This window comes from Calliphora vicina, chromosome 3 (genome assembly GCF_958450345.1).
Source record: "Calliphora vicina chromosome 3, idCalVici1.1, whole genome shotgun sequence".
Classification (NCBI taxonomy): domain Eukaryota; kingdom Metazoa; phylum Arthropoda; class Insecta; order Diptera; family Calliphoridae; genus Calliphora; species Calliphora vicina.
Window position 1 is genome coordinate 40,163,548 of NC_088782.1, and position 14,243 is coordinate 40,177,790.

The window sequence follows — 14,243 nt, forward strand, 5'->3', positions numbered from 1 at the left end:
ATTCCACTATATGTGATGAAAAATAAAACAAAATTATAAAAAATGCAACAACATTTTTTATTCAAATCGATCTATTTTTATGCTTTAGTTGTAATTTATAAATTTACACATTTATCTTTCTAATTTATAAACTTAATTTTTCCATTTTACAAAATATATTTAAATAAGTGCGTTTTTTGTATAACCAACTCCATATCAAAAGTACCTAATTTTTAACGTTTTCATAAATACAACTCTGTTGTGAAAAAACGCGTGGTTTTTTCTCCCTCACATTAAATTAAACGAGTTTTGTTTGCACTAGTTACTCGTCAATTTAGTCGGAAGAAAAAATTTTTTTGCTACGGACCGAATTACAGCAGCAAAATATTTTGTCAGTGTTTTTTCGTATTTTTATACAATTAATATTAAACTAAAAAATGCTAAAATATGTAAAAACTATAAAGAAAAGTGTACCCGTTAATTACATACTAAAATAATTCAATGAAATCAATGTGAAATTAAAGAAAATTCAATTTAAAGATTTTACGACGGCTTCATAAAAAAAAAGAAAAAAATCATTGAACGCGAAAATTTCTAAAAGAATATGGAGTAAAAAAATGAAAAATACATATAGAAAATAAAAAAACGTGTAAAAGTGTTGCAAAATAAATAAAAAAATGAAATGAGATAGATGTAGACAATAAATAGAGAAAAAAAATTATGATAAATAAATAATATTTAATAATAATTTTTAAAATATCGTAAAGGACATTCAAGGAGAATTGAGGAGGTTAAGAACAAGAAGGAAAATATACAGCAAACAACAAAAGTAACGAGTACTGTGTGTGAAAGAGGAGAAGAATTGTTTTTATTACGGTTACGTGGTGTAGCAATCAAAAAAACAAAAAAAAGCCAAAAAGGACAGTGAGCGGGTGCCAGACAAAAAGTTTTTTCGTGGTACAAAGAAAATATAAAGCAAAGTTTCTCTAAGGCCGACCGCACCCGCCAATTAACATATTTGCTACCAACAATAATTAAAAAAATAACCTATAAAATAAAATTTTTGTTAATTGTTTTAAGTTTTCATTAAAACTGAAAATTTTGTCAAAATTCCTCCACAAATACCTACATCAACCAACTCCATGCCAGTGTCCGTGGTTTGTGAGACTGCGGCCAGTGTTAATGCCGCCCTAAGGGAATCTTTAGGTTCGGGAGGCAGTTGTTCGGCCGCTGCCAATGCCAAACAGTCATCGTCGCAACAAGATGATAAAATGAATGGTGGCTCTGGCAATAATGCAGACGATATTGATACATTGCATGGCAAATTAGTTGCCTCAGCTAAAAGAGTTTTACTTTCAAAAATCGACTATGAAGAAGTTACCAATTATGGCCAATCTGTATTGGATAGCCTGAAATCGAAATATATTGTGTTAAAACCCTCTGGAAATAATAACTCCATGGAGAATGGTAGAAATTCTCCAGCAACCTGCAATAATGGCGCAAATGGTGACAGCGCAGCCGGTAAGCGTACGTGTTTTTTTTCTTTCTTTTTTTTTTGTTTTCATTTTACTTGTCTTTTTTACAAAAACATACTTCCTTTTTTTCTTGTAAATATTTGTGCAGACATTTTCTCCCATCTAGTATTCGTTGGTACATTAAGGAAAAAGAAAAGGCAAAGAGAAATATAACACAGCGTCATGTTGCTTTTAATAGTGAAAGAGTGACTGAAAAAGAAGATATTTTAGTTTTCTTTTTGTTTTATTTGTGAATAACGATAAAATGCAGTTACAATGTATTAATACAGTACTGCCAGATTAAAAAATCTTACAATTTTGTTTTGGTGGGAAGAAGAAAACTTATAAATGAATATAAACATTTAAAAAACACGTTTATTTGTTAAAAATCACGTGCGTTTTATTGATTTGAAATTGATTTTAAAATTACTTCATTCTTTATATTTTTTTTGTTTGTATTATTTTTCTTTCTTTATATGTATGTTTGTACTATGTACCTTATTTTGTTTTTTTTTCGGCATGTATTTTTTCGCCAGCCTTTTAAACAACAGTATCAAATGATAGTAATGAATCATTGTTTTTGTATAGTATTAGGTACAAACCTGCAATAAATAAAAGTAAACAAAATAATGTACTTGTTGTTTAGATTTTTCTTTTATCGAGACAACAAAGAATACAAGTTTATTTTATTTTCTCATTCTTTCTTTTGATTCCGGATATTTTATTCATTTCTTTTTTGTGAAATTTTTCGCAATATTTCAGAATGTTATTCATTACTAATTTCTATAGTAATAAGTTTAGAATATTTTTTTTTTCAAACAGGAAATAAAAATAACTATTGTGATCTTTAATCTAAATAGTGAACTTTAATATTTCATTGCAAATGAATATGTATTAAAAAATTTTACGTTTTTCGATAAAATTAGAATTTATTATTTTAATTTGTTTTTTAATAATTTTTCTACTGCAGTGGAAACAAACAAAAAATGTGATTATATAGAATCTGGAATCGCATAAATATTATTCTATAATACATAATGTCTTTAGCTTTTAAAATAGGCGTAGCATTTTTAGTTAGTATTGTAATTTAACAAAATATAAAATCATCTACAATATAGGTAATTGTATGGAATTAAAAAAATAGTAGAAAACAAATTGAACCCACTTTTCTACACTTTATTGCAACACTGTACTCCTCACGTGTAAAATTTCACCTTCTGCGCCTACACTCATGTTGGCAACATTCTTTGTTTTCATTTTCTATTTATGTTTTCTTCGTTGTCATTTTCTTGTTTTTCTTTTATCACGTACACACAATACAGTTTTCGTTTGATTTTAATTTTCATGCACACACTACGTACGCACACATTCACACATACTAATTGCGAAATGTGCTTATCACGCGAATTAAAAACAACAATAACAAGAGAGAAATAAGCATGAACAAAAAATAAAAATGACAAGAGTATTCTATGGTAGAACTCGTAAAAAGTAAATAGTTTACGAAAAGGAATAAAAAAAACCCATGAATTTTCTCAACAAAAGAAATGCCATAAATAGCACACAATTTTGGCCTAGCTAGGAAACAAAATTTAGTGTGTGCGTGAAAAACAAATTAGGAAAATTCAAGAAACCTTTAAATAATGAAAAGAAAAATAGCTAAAATCCACTACACAAATTTGTAGAGATTTAATAGATTTGTTTAAAAGTTTAGAATAGACTGACCTTAAAACAAAAAAATGTGATGAAATGAAAAATTGGAGTGTTTTGCTAATAGAGACAATGCGTGCCATCGTATTGGATTATTTAACATTATGGCTTTTATATCGTTTCGTTTTGATACCTCTGTACAATTTAGTCAAGAGGTTTTATAATTTAGTTTGGTCTAAATTGCAACGTAATAATAATTATGAATTATGTTATTCTTGTTCTTCCTCCATATACGACTGTTTGTGCTATGATGATAATGATGAAAAAACAACAACTAAAACAACAACAGATGCCAATGGTAATAACACGTCAGCCTCAAACGGTGGGGGGACACCTAGCAAAAAAGCTAACAATCCAAATGAATTACCTGCCCCCAAACGTATACTCTATCCACGGGAAAATGTTCGCGTCGGCTGGAAGGCTAGCGGACGCAAATGGGATGTTGGCGTAGGCATGATGAATGTGGGAAACACTTGCTATTTGAATTCTACCCTACAAGCTGTATTCCATGTACCATCCATGGCGAATTGGCTTATGTCAGATAGTGCACACATGGAACGCTGTGAGTCAACAGATACTGGTTGCATTATCTGCGCCATGACCAAGACTCTGCAAGAATCCCAAAAGAGTCAATCTGCTATACGCCCATACTATGTTTATTCGAAATTGAAATCAATATGTAAACATTTAGTAATGGGTCGGCAGGAAGATGCTCATGAGTTCTTACGCTATTTGGTGGAGGCCATGGAAAAGTCTTATCTCTCACGTTTTCGTAACTACAAAGAATTGGATCAGTATAGCAAGGAAACAACACCGCTGAATCAAATTTTAGGCGGTTACCTAAAGTCGGCTGTCCGTTGCTTGGCATGCAATCATGTGTCGGTAACTTTTCAACATTTTCAAGATTTGCTCTTGGACATACGTAAAGCCGATACAGTCGATGAAGCTTTAGAGGGTTATTTTTCACGAGAACGTCTCGAAGATATGGGTTACAAATGTGAAGCTTGCAAGAAAAAGGTAACAGTAATTTAATATTATTGCATAAAATCTGTTTTTTTAATTCTTGTGTCTCTTAAATTACAGGTTTCGGCGACAAAACAATTCTCTTTGGAACGCGCACCAATTGCCTTGTGCATACAATTGAAACGTTTTTCAATGTTAGGCACCAAACTAAATAAGCAAATTACTATTAAACCTAGACTTGATCTAACAAAATTTGCCTCACGCAAAAATCCCGGTGAACAGCTCACCTATCGTCTGGTGGCAATGGTAACCCATTTGGGTGCTTCACAACACTGTGGCCATTACACGGCCATTGGCTTAACCGAATCGGGCACATACTACAACTACGATGACAGTTATGTAAGACCGATATCAATGCAAAATGTCTGCAATACAAATGCATACATAATATTCTACGAAATGGACACACAGCCACCCAGAAATGTCAGTAGTACACAGGTAAGTGGAGCACAACAGGCCACAGCCACCACCACAACAAATCAAAGGGATTCACAGACGGTTAAAATGAATGGTCATGCATTGGGAGGATCACCACGTGTTATCGGACCACAGTTACCGCCTGGTTATAACAATAATACCACCACAAATGGCGGTTCAGTGACGTCGTCGTCGTCCTCGCCATTAACAAACGGTGGCAGTAAATTAATATTAAATCGCAATTCTACATCGATACCATCAAGTACTTCGTCGTCATCATCATCAAATGGTGGTAGTAGTAAAATCATGATACATTTTAAAAATAATAGCAGCAGTGGCAATTCAACAAATTTGGTTAAAACCAGTGCTGCAACATCATCAATAACTTGTGCCTCGGCAACTTCAACTTCAAGTAGTTCCACTTTTGATAATCTAAAGAATAGCAACAGCACCACAACAAATTACACTTCAAACGGTCTTCACTTAGTGGGGACCGGGAAATTTCAGGAATCTACGAATACGAAGTATCCATTGGGTGTCTCAACAACTAAAAGACAAGTTAGTAATCTTAAAAACAGTAACGAAAGTTCCTCCGATGACGATGACGAAAATGAGATTGTAAGCTCTTCAACATCCTCACAAATACACAACGCTACACCAGCCACACTGCCAAGTATGCCTAAATTGGGTGTCGAATCCACAAACACAACAACAGCATCCCTAACAAATGGCTTTGCTAAAAAATCACCTGCCCCCATAAAAAGTCTAGTACCCTATGGATCTGAGACGGACGAAGAAGCTGATGTATGTATGGCGGCTACAACCACAAATGCAAATCCAGCTACTACTGCATCCAGTGAACAACAAAAGCGTTTATTACCCAATCCTCTGAAACGAAGACAGAGCTCTTCCTCATGGTCCAGCAGTAGTTCATCGGATAATGATAATGCCCATGATAAAGATATAAAACCTACAAATGGCATAAAAATAAAAAAGGCTGCCTCATCCACGGCCACAGCCGTTTCAAAATCACCTGCAAAATCTGCCGATACAGCAAAAAAATCATCAGATACCATTGATGAGATTTTCAATAGCATTAAACGTTCCAATAATACAAATACTATTAACACCACAACCTCTGGCATTACAACGCTTAAGAAAAAATCACAAAACCAACAATTTACCGTTACCTCAACCACTACCACAACCGATTCCTCCACTTCAGATTCCGAAGATGAGGAGAGTAGCAAGACAAAAATGTCCTCAAACACAAAACCTCAATTCAAAAGATCACATTCTACACCACCTTCGCCACCGGTTGTTAAAACAAACTCTGGCATTTGGCAAGTTACCTCTTTGCAGCCCATAACAGCCTGCGTAAGTCCAACCACATCAACGCCTTCATCAACATCGGCAGCTGCCGCCTTTACATCGCCTGCATCTACAGAAAAAACACCCAAGAATCATAAAAATCCCTTTGCTGCAAAGCCCACTATGGTGGCAGCAGATAATGCCAAACGTCTAAAGAAGGATACAGCAAATAAATCATTCAATGGCAACGGCTATCAACGTAACACCACATCAGCCAATGAATCAGCGGTTTCAGAACTTTTAAAACAATCACATCGCGGCTATGGGGCACCAATTTTAACCTGGAATGGTCAACAAAGTGAAATTGATAAAGAGGTAAGTCTTTAATTTAGTTATTTTTTTTTGTTAAATTTGATTTTTAAATGTCTAATATTTGTTTGCCAATGTGAATGGTGTGTAGGTATATTTTTAGCTAACAAAACAATTTTCAATTATCAATATTATGATTAAAATGATGATGATATAAATTCGAGCAAAATTGTTTTGAAACGAGGTATTGGAATAAATTTGTTAGATTTGGTAGTATAAACGAGATTAAAGAGTTTTACATGTCCGTCTGAACAACAAACAACTTATTTATACATTATTCATACATCAATATAGCCACTATAGATCCGTTCGGCTTCTATTTAAAATTTGGAAAACTCATAAATGGTTGAGATATAAGGAAAATACTAGGACAACCTGTACTTTTGACCTATTTTTTATGTATATCTGAATTACTAAGTCATTAATATAGACAATATGGATATCTAATTATAGACATTTCAAAGTCCATTGCAACGATGTATGTGAACCTACAATGGGTCAAATGTGAACCTACAATGGGTCAAAATCGAGAAAAATATTTTTTAACCCGAATTTTTTTAGCAAAAAAATTTGTTCTCATAAATTTTTTTTCTCTAATATAAAAAAAATAATAAAAAACTATTTTGAAAAAATTTTCCGAGCCTATAAAGTATATATGTATATTCTGGATCCTTATAGATACTCGATTAAGCCATGTCGGTCTGTCTGTCTGTTGAAATCAATTTTCTGAAGACCCCAGATATCTTCGGGATCCAAATCTTCAATAATTCTGTCAGACATTTTCGAGAATCACCAAAATCGGTCCATAAATGGCTGAGATATGAGGAAAAAACCAGGACAACCTCGATTTTTAACCTATTTTTGACCTATATCTGGATTACTAAGTCATTAATATAGACAATATGGATATCTAATGATAGATATTTCAAAGACCTTTGCAACGACGTATATAAGACCATAGTGGACCTACAATGGGTCAAAATCGGAAAAAAAATATAGCCCGATTTTTTTTTCACCAAAAAATAAATTGAAAAACAAAAAAAAAATTAAATGAAAAAAAAATTAAATTTAATAAAAAAATTTAATAACAATTCGAAAAATTTTTTTTCCAAAAAATTAAAAAAAAACAATTTGGAAAAAAAAAATAAATTTTGTTTACCTAAAAATATTTTAAATTTGTATTTTGAAGTATAATTTGGTGAAAGGTATATACGATTCACAGCCGAATACAGCTCTCTTACTTGTTTTAGATAATATATTTACTGTAAAACATTTTTTACAGCAACAAATTCTAAAAAAGGTTTTGTTTTAACTGATCTTGAAACTGAATAGATTTTTTACACGATTTCAAAACAATTTTGCTTAATTTATATAAAAACGACATATTTATATTATAAATATTTACAATTATACTAAAAATATTTAATACTAGTAATATATAATAACATGATTGGTTTATTATTAAAATAAAACACTCGATTACTCAAAATACAAATCAATATATGTTGTATATAGTGTCGTCTTCTATCGATATGTTTTCAAAACTCAAAATAAATAACAAAAAAAATCTTAAAAATCTCACAAACATAATGATTACAAGGATAAAAAATTTGCACTTTTATTTCTTACAAAAGAGCTGGTTATTTTATGGCTACTAAATGGAGAAAATAAAATTCATGCAGCTTACAATAAAACTATAAAATTGTTGGTGCATTTCATTATTGTTTTATTGTATCCGATCAGTTGAAAGTAAATCTTATAAATAACTACAAAATCGAGATTATTTACGGCATTATGCATAATGAAATTTCTGTACTAACTAAAGAGCAGCTAACTTTTTTGTGTGTGAATTTCCATAATAGAAAGTTAGATGATTGCTAGTTAGCATATAGTTAATCATTATGATTAAGGCTGTCAGTAAGATGCTTCTAATTTTTGGATGTCATTAGATTTATAAGTAGTTTTGCTTTCTTGACAGATGCTTTCTGTATACAATACAAACTTTACGTTTATAATTGAGTCATTTGCTTTACATGGCTTTTACAAAGGATATTTATTACAAAATGTGGTTTTATTGGAATTTATGCAATATTGTTTTTTTAGGTCATTTAATTTTGTTTATTTTTTTTTGTTGGTTTATTAGTTATATTATTTGGTATATACAATTTTATAGTTTTCAGTTATTTTTCTACTATATCAATGTGTTAACACAACACGAACGGTACGAAATTATCCACAAATAAATTGAAACTGGATTACATACATATTCGTAATTATCAAAGCGTTCTTCAAAATTGTATTGAAATTTCTAATAAAATTTAATTTATTTGTGTAAATTGTTGGTAATGAAAAATATTTACTATCTACCACACAGATTACACAGATGTGAATCAGCTGGTTCCAGTAATATGGCAATAGAAAACAAACAAAAGAAAATGTCAAAATGGTTGTGGTTTGGAAAGAAGGACAAATATATATCACACTCGTTTCGTATTGAAAATTTTATTTTTTTCTCTTGCTCTGCAAACCACAACCATTGAAAAGTGGTTGTAGAAAGTCAACTGTCATTTGTTTCGTATATGTGTAATCTGTGATCTACCGCTTCAAATTAATGACACTTAAGCAATTTGTGTGTGAAATTGTTGGATAAAAACTTCTTGCGTTAACTTGTATTAAATCAAAGAATAAGATTCAATAAAATTCGTTAAATTGCAGCATTCGCGTAATGAAATGAACATATTAAACAATAACGTTTTCCATGTGTCAACACTATTGATATTTATCTAAACTATTTGAAATTCCCAACAATATTTTTTTGCATTTCTTTATTCTCTTGTCGAGAATGAACAACCGTTCATATTGTGTTAACACATTACGTTATTACGAACACAATTATTATTTATTTATTTCTTTTTTGTAAAAAAAAGTAAAATACCAAGTAAAAAAAATAATAAATTATTTGAAACCGAAAATAAACAAACAAAAACTGCGTCATTATCCTATTTTCCACTTCCCTTTAATTTAGAATTTTTATTTGTTTGATGAGAAACGGATAGAAGACGACGACAGCAACAACAATAATAATAATATTGACCACAACAACATCAACATCGGAAACGAACATGATCTCTGCCATGATCTAAATTTTGATGATGATGACAACGTAGAACAAATGTCAAGTTTAAACAACCATTATAATGAACAAAATGACTCAATGGACAACAAGGATCAACATCAAACTGATAGCGATGAACAAGATCTCAAATTGAATATAACAACTGAAAATCCCACTCAGATTGAAGATGATCAGGAACCTTCTAATGCCATGATCACTACCATTGCAATAACATCGCCATCCTATTGTATGGAGGATGGTAAATTCAAACTGGCTGCTGATCCGTATTGTAGTATACAAGACAATGATCTACAACAAATGATGGTCGAAGAAATGGAAAATATTGATTCTTGCAGTTCTGGCACAACCGCCACAACAGTTATCAATAACTACTGTCCTTCGCCTAATTCTTCGTTATTAACTACAATGCTTACGCCTCCCCCGCTACCATTGTTATCATCGTCTTCATCCGCCACATCATTAATAACATCGACCTCAATACTGCCAACAGCGACAACATCAGAAGAAATCAACACCACAAATGTTTTTGTATACAACGAAGATTCCTTGGACAATCTATAACAGGAATATTTGAAATATGTGCGCTTTCTTATGATTTTATGATGGTACTGATGTGTAGATCTCTCTCTATTATCTGCGCACCTGCTACTAAAACTACTTTTTCTTATTTTAAACCAACAAATTAGAACAATCACAGCTCTAACAACTAGCAACCAAATCAAGCTTAAGAAGGCCTTTAAAGACAAGGCTTTATTATCCGGCTCTAAGTTCGTTTTTATTTAATTAAAAACCATAGTACACTGTGTAAGCGAAAAACAGATCGGACTCCTAAAGGGGAAAAGGAGGAATATAGAGTGAAAATTACCACTTCACTACAAGTGACAACAACAACAACCATTTTCAAATAAATTCATAAAGGATTGATATTATTTGATTTGTAATAGTGTGTTGACGCTGATGATGCATTTATTTTTTGACTACAACAATAATGATGATGTGATAATGGTGATTGTGATTGATTGATTGATACATTCTTAGTAATGGTTTCAAGTTAATAAAAATGGCTTATCTATTATAGGTAATTTCATTTTTTGTTTTTATTATAATTTCTTTAATATTTATTTGAATTTATATACTACGGACTTTACCTGTTAAATTATAGTTTCAATATTTGTTATGGTATATTTACATAACTACATAAATACAATTATCTAAAACACTAAAAATTAATTTTAAAGCCACTAGGCTTTGTAAAAATTAATAATTTGACTGGGTTTTGGAATAAAATCGTAAAACATTTTTATACAAAAATGAATAATAATAAGTAGGGAGCGGATTTATATGCCCCATATTTTTATCAAAAGTTCTGTTTTAGTTAAAATGCCTTTGTAACGAAGTTTTTTTTTACCATTCAAAGTCGTTGGTAATAATATTTTAAATTTTTTCTTGTTCCCAGTGCTGAAGAACTTGTGGCCGATCTTTGCCACTAAAAAGATGACCACGTTTCCTCCAAAATACTTTTTAATAAATTTTAATGTGAAATTTATTCGTAATTACTAGTATGATTTTATTGAAAATCATACTTTGTCTACAAAAAAATTGAGTTTTCTCTCTTTAAAAAAAACATACCTATTTTATTGTCCAAGTCTGAATGAAATTTCAATAAAAAAAATTCTAGCATTTTTCACGGCATAGATTTCCGCTAGTGAAAATACTTGATTTTCATTTTAGAAAAGTTTTCCTTAATAAAAAATGCCAAATAATCCTTATTGAAGTAAATTTTTCTATTTATATTGCTTTTTTAAAAAACAAGGAATACACACACCTATTTTACATGTGTATATTCTGGATCGTTATAGATACCGGACTCAACTTTCCGAAGACATGATACAACAAACATGATTGATACATTTGTTATTTAAATTCGGGTAAATCGGCCCTCAAACGGTTGAGATATAACCTTGTTTTTTTTTCCTATTTTTAAAATTTTTTAGTTTGTTTTACCATTATATCTTTTAAACAATTTTCTTCCAAAAAATTTGTTTTTTTTTTCCAAAAAAATTATTGGGTATATGACTTAAAACTGCGTGATTTTTTATAATTTTTAGCATTTTTTTTGAAACATTTTGTTCATTATAAATTTATTCAAAGTATTGGTCATTATTAGCTATGACGTTTTCTCTGTATCAAAGTGGAGCCTATTCCAAAGAGAGAGAGATAGTTCTGCATCGATCAAAACAAATAGTAGTCGGACCTGGAACGTCCTGGACTATAAAGCGGGTGAGGTAAAACATTCTAAATACTATTTAAAAGGTATTGTAACATGTGCGTTGTCATGATAGAATATTACGGTTTCATATCTCGCCGCATATTCGACCGTGTGATGGTCTGGTCAGATTTCAGCTAGGATATTACCCTGTTGCTCTCACCAAATACAAAGAATTATCTTAGTCCAATGGATATTTGGCTTTGGTGTCGATACGGCTGTTTGGCCATTCTTCCCATACGGTCTCTTATGCTTCGGAATATCGTAATGGATCCATTTTTCATCGCAAATAAAGAATCGGTGAAAATTTATTTTCTTTTATAGCTTTCAAGCGTCTTTCAGCCTATAGACCGGGCTTAAATTCGTATGGTATCCAATTTCCCTGATTTTGGATGAATCCAGCTGTTCGCAAATTGCTGCTTGAGTAGCTCCCAATGATTTTACAAGCTCTTGTTGAGTTTTACAACAATCTACCTCAAATTCTTGGTCTTCAAACTTTTTTCGCTGGCCTGGGCGATCTTTGTTTTCCACACAAACCATCTCTAGCACGTTGAAACCGATGGAACACATGCTTCAGCGGCACTTTTTAAACTTAGTGAAAATAAATGCCAGATTTGTACCCTTCAAAATAACTATAAGTTATTAAAAACAAACACCGACCGCGTTCAAAATATATTGTAAATCCCGAATTTTTAAGTCATACACCCAAGATTTAAAAAAAAAATCAGACCGACAATGGGTCAATATCTGAGAAAAACATTTTATAACGCGATTTTTTTTCCAAAAAATTTTATTTTCAATCAATAATATTTTTGACCAAAAATTTTTTCCAACAAAAAAAATTTTTTTTCAATATTTTATTGTTCACAAATTTTTTTTATTTTCACCAAACAATTTTTTTCAATATTTTTTTTATTACCAAATATTGTCAATATTTATCTTAAAGTATTAACTTCTGTGTAGGGTAAGATATATGATATACGGCACAGCTTTGTTTTAATTGTTTTTTTTTTATAAATCAGTATTTTAGACCCGTAAAAAAATACAAAAAAATAATATTGTAAGGGTGAAATTAAAGTGCCCTGGAGACGATCAAATAAATCCGTCAATCAGTGCATATGTGTGAGTGTCGTATGATTGAAGCTTTAAAGGAGACGTACAAATAAATATGTCAATGTATTTGGTCGCACTTTTCCATTATTACCAAAAATCTCGGAGAAACTGAAGTTTTTTTTGTTAATCTGAGACGTAAAACACATAATATGAATATTTTTTTTCATCCGTGCACGGCAAACACAAAGCAAATGAAATTTGATTGTCAATCACGACAGGAGATGATCAAATAATCAGTCGTCAAATAAAAAATCAAAAATTTTTGATTTTCATCAATCATTGCCGACAACGCATACGTGTAGCCGAAAAAGAACGACTGCACGCACACAACTATGTGATTGGTGTGTTTATTTGATCGTCTCCAGGGCACTTAATATTCACCAAAGTGGCCATGTATTAGAATATAACAAATAATAATTGTGGGTACAAAACTAGTTTAAAAAAAACTCACAGACCTATTTTTGGTCCAAATTTATGTACTACTTTACTAACTTTTAAACCTAATAAATGAATTTAAATTTAGGGAAACCAAAATACATACAAACAGAACGAAAACCGAATTTCTTCAAGACAATTGTGCTATTTTTTTTGTTTTATTACTCTAATTGCAGATCATAAGTGAGGCACGTGAACAGCGACAACGTGACTGGGAAGATGAGGAAGAAAATGAAATGGATCGTGGCAGACAGAAAAAGGTTAAAGGGCCAAAAGATCCCTATGCAACAGCAGCAACACCCGGTTATAATCCATTCCAAGAGCAAGAAAATCAAAAACGTTGGAAACAACGTTATCATCATGTGGGCGGTGGCAGTGGCGGTTATCGTCAAAACTTCCAACGCAACAAATTTAAATTTCAACGTTTTCAACATAAATTTCCCAAGAAAAACATGAACAACGGTGGAGGTAATAGTATTCCAAATGTGAATAGACGTAATGATTCTTAACCACACTGGAGAAGGAAACAACCCATCATAATGAAATATAAAAGATGAAATTACATATATGATTTTTATTTTATTTTTATTATTATTATTACCTACTATTAATAAACCTAATGTTTAAGTTTTCCTAATATTTAATTGTATAGCCGAAAGGAGAAAAACAACAAACAAAAAAATAATAATATTTGAAAATGAAAAGTTACAAATGGAAATTTCAAAACAAAATATAACTTTTCGTTATAAAAAACATTAAAGAATTAACTAAAATGGATTTTTCCTCTTGTTAAATAATTCTTACAAAAAAAAATAAAATAAACAAAAATATAAAGAAATCTGTGTATTTATACAATATAACCACATATACTTATACTTTTCCTTTAAATTTTTTTTTAATAATTTTAATGATATGAATAATACATATGCTTAAGATATTTTTTCTTAAAACAATTACTTTTTGTTATATT

General features: G+C 30.9%; 1 protein-coding gene across 3 annotated transcripts; it reads left to right on the forward strand.

Annotated features, from left to right (window-relative positions):
* The first annotated feature begins 282 nt into the window (after nt 1-282).
* On the forward strand, nt 283-13,957 carry scny (scrawny). Of its 3 annotated transcripts, none has more exons than XM_065506390.1 (5): nt 283-1,506; nt 3,493-4,220; nt 4,287-6,329; nt 9,349-10,537; nt 13,450-13,587. In XM_065506390.1, the coding sequence occupies exons 1-4, from the start codon at nt 1,122-1,124 to the stop codon at nt 10,018-10,020; spliced, it is 3,828 nt and encodes a 1,275-aa protein (XP_065362462.1). In that variant the 5' UTR covers nt 283-1,121; the 3' UTR covers nt 10,021-10,537; nt 13,450-13,587. The 3 variants fall into 3 exon arrangements, with proteins under 3 accessions (XP_065362462.1, XP_065362463.1, XP_065362464.1); XM_065506391.1 differs by having other exon boundaries at nt 283-1,500; XM_065506392.1 differs by lacking the exon at nt 9,349-10,537 and having other exon boundaries at nt 285-1,506; nt 13,450-13,957.
* Nucleotides 13,958-14,243: the final 286 nt, after the last annotated feature.

What these genes read in the sequence shown, in the direction of transcription:
- scny (XM_065506390.1), top strand. Translation starts at nt 1,122, where the DNA reads ATGCCAGTGTCCGTGGTTTGTGAGACTGCGGCCAGTGTTAATGCCGCC. An exon ending in GTGAAGCTTGCAAGAAAAAG is followed by an intron (nt 4,221 to 4,286) that starts GTAACAGTAATT and finishes CTTAAATTACAG; the next exon opens with GTTTCGGCGACAAAACAATT. An exon ending in AAAGTGAAATTGATAAAGAG is followed by an intron (nt 6,330 to 9,348) that starts GTAAGTCTTTAA and finishes CCTTTAATTTAG; the next exon opens with AATTTTTATTTGTTTGATGA.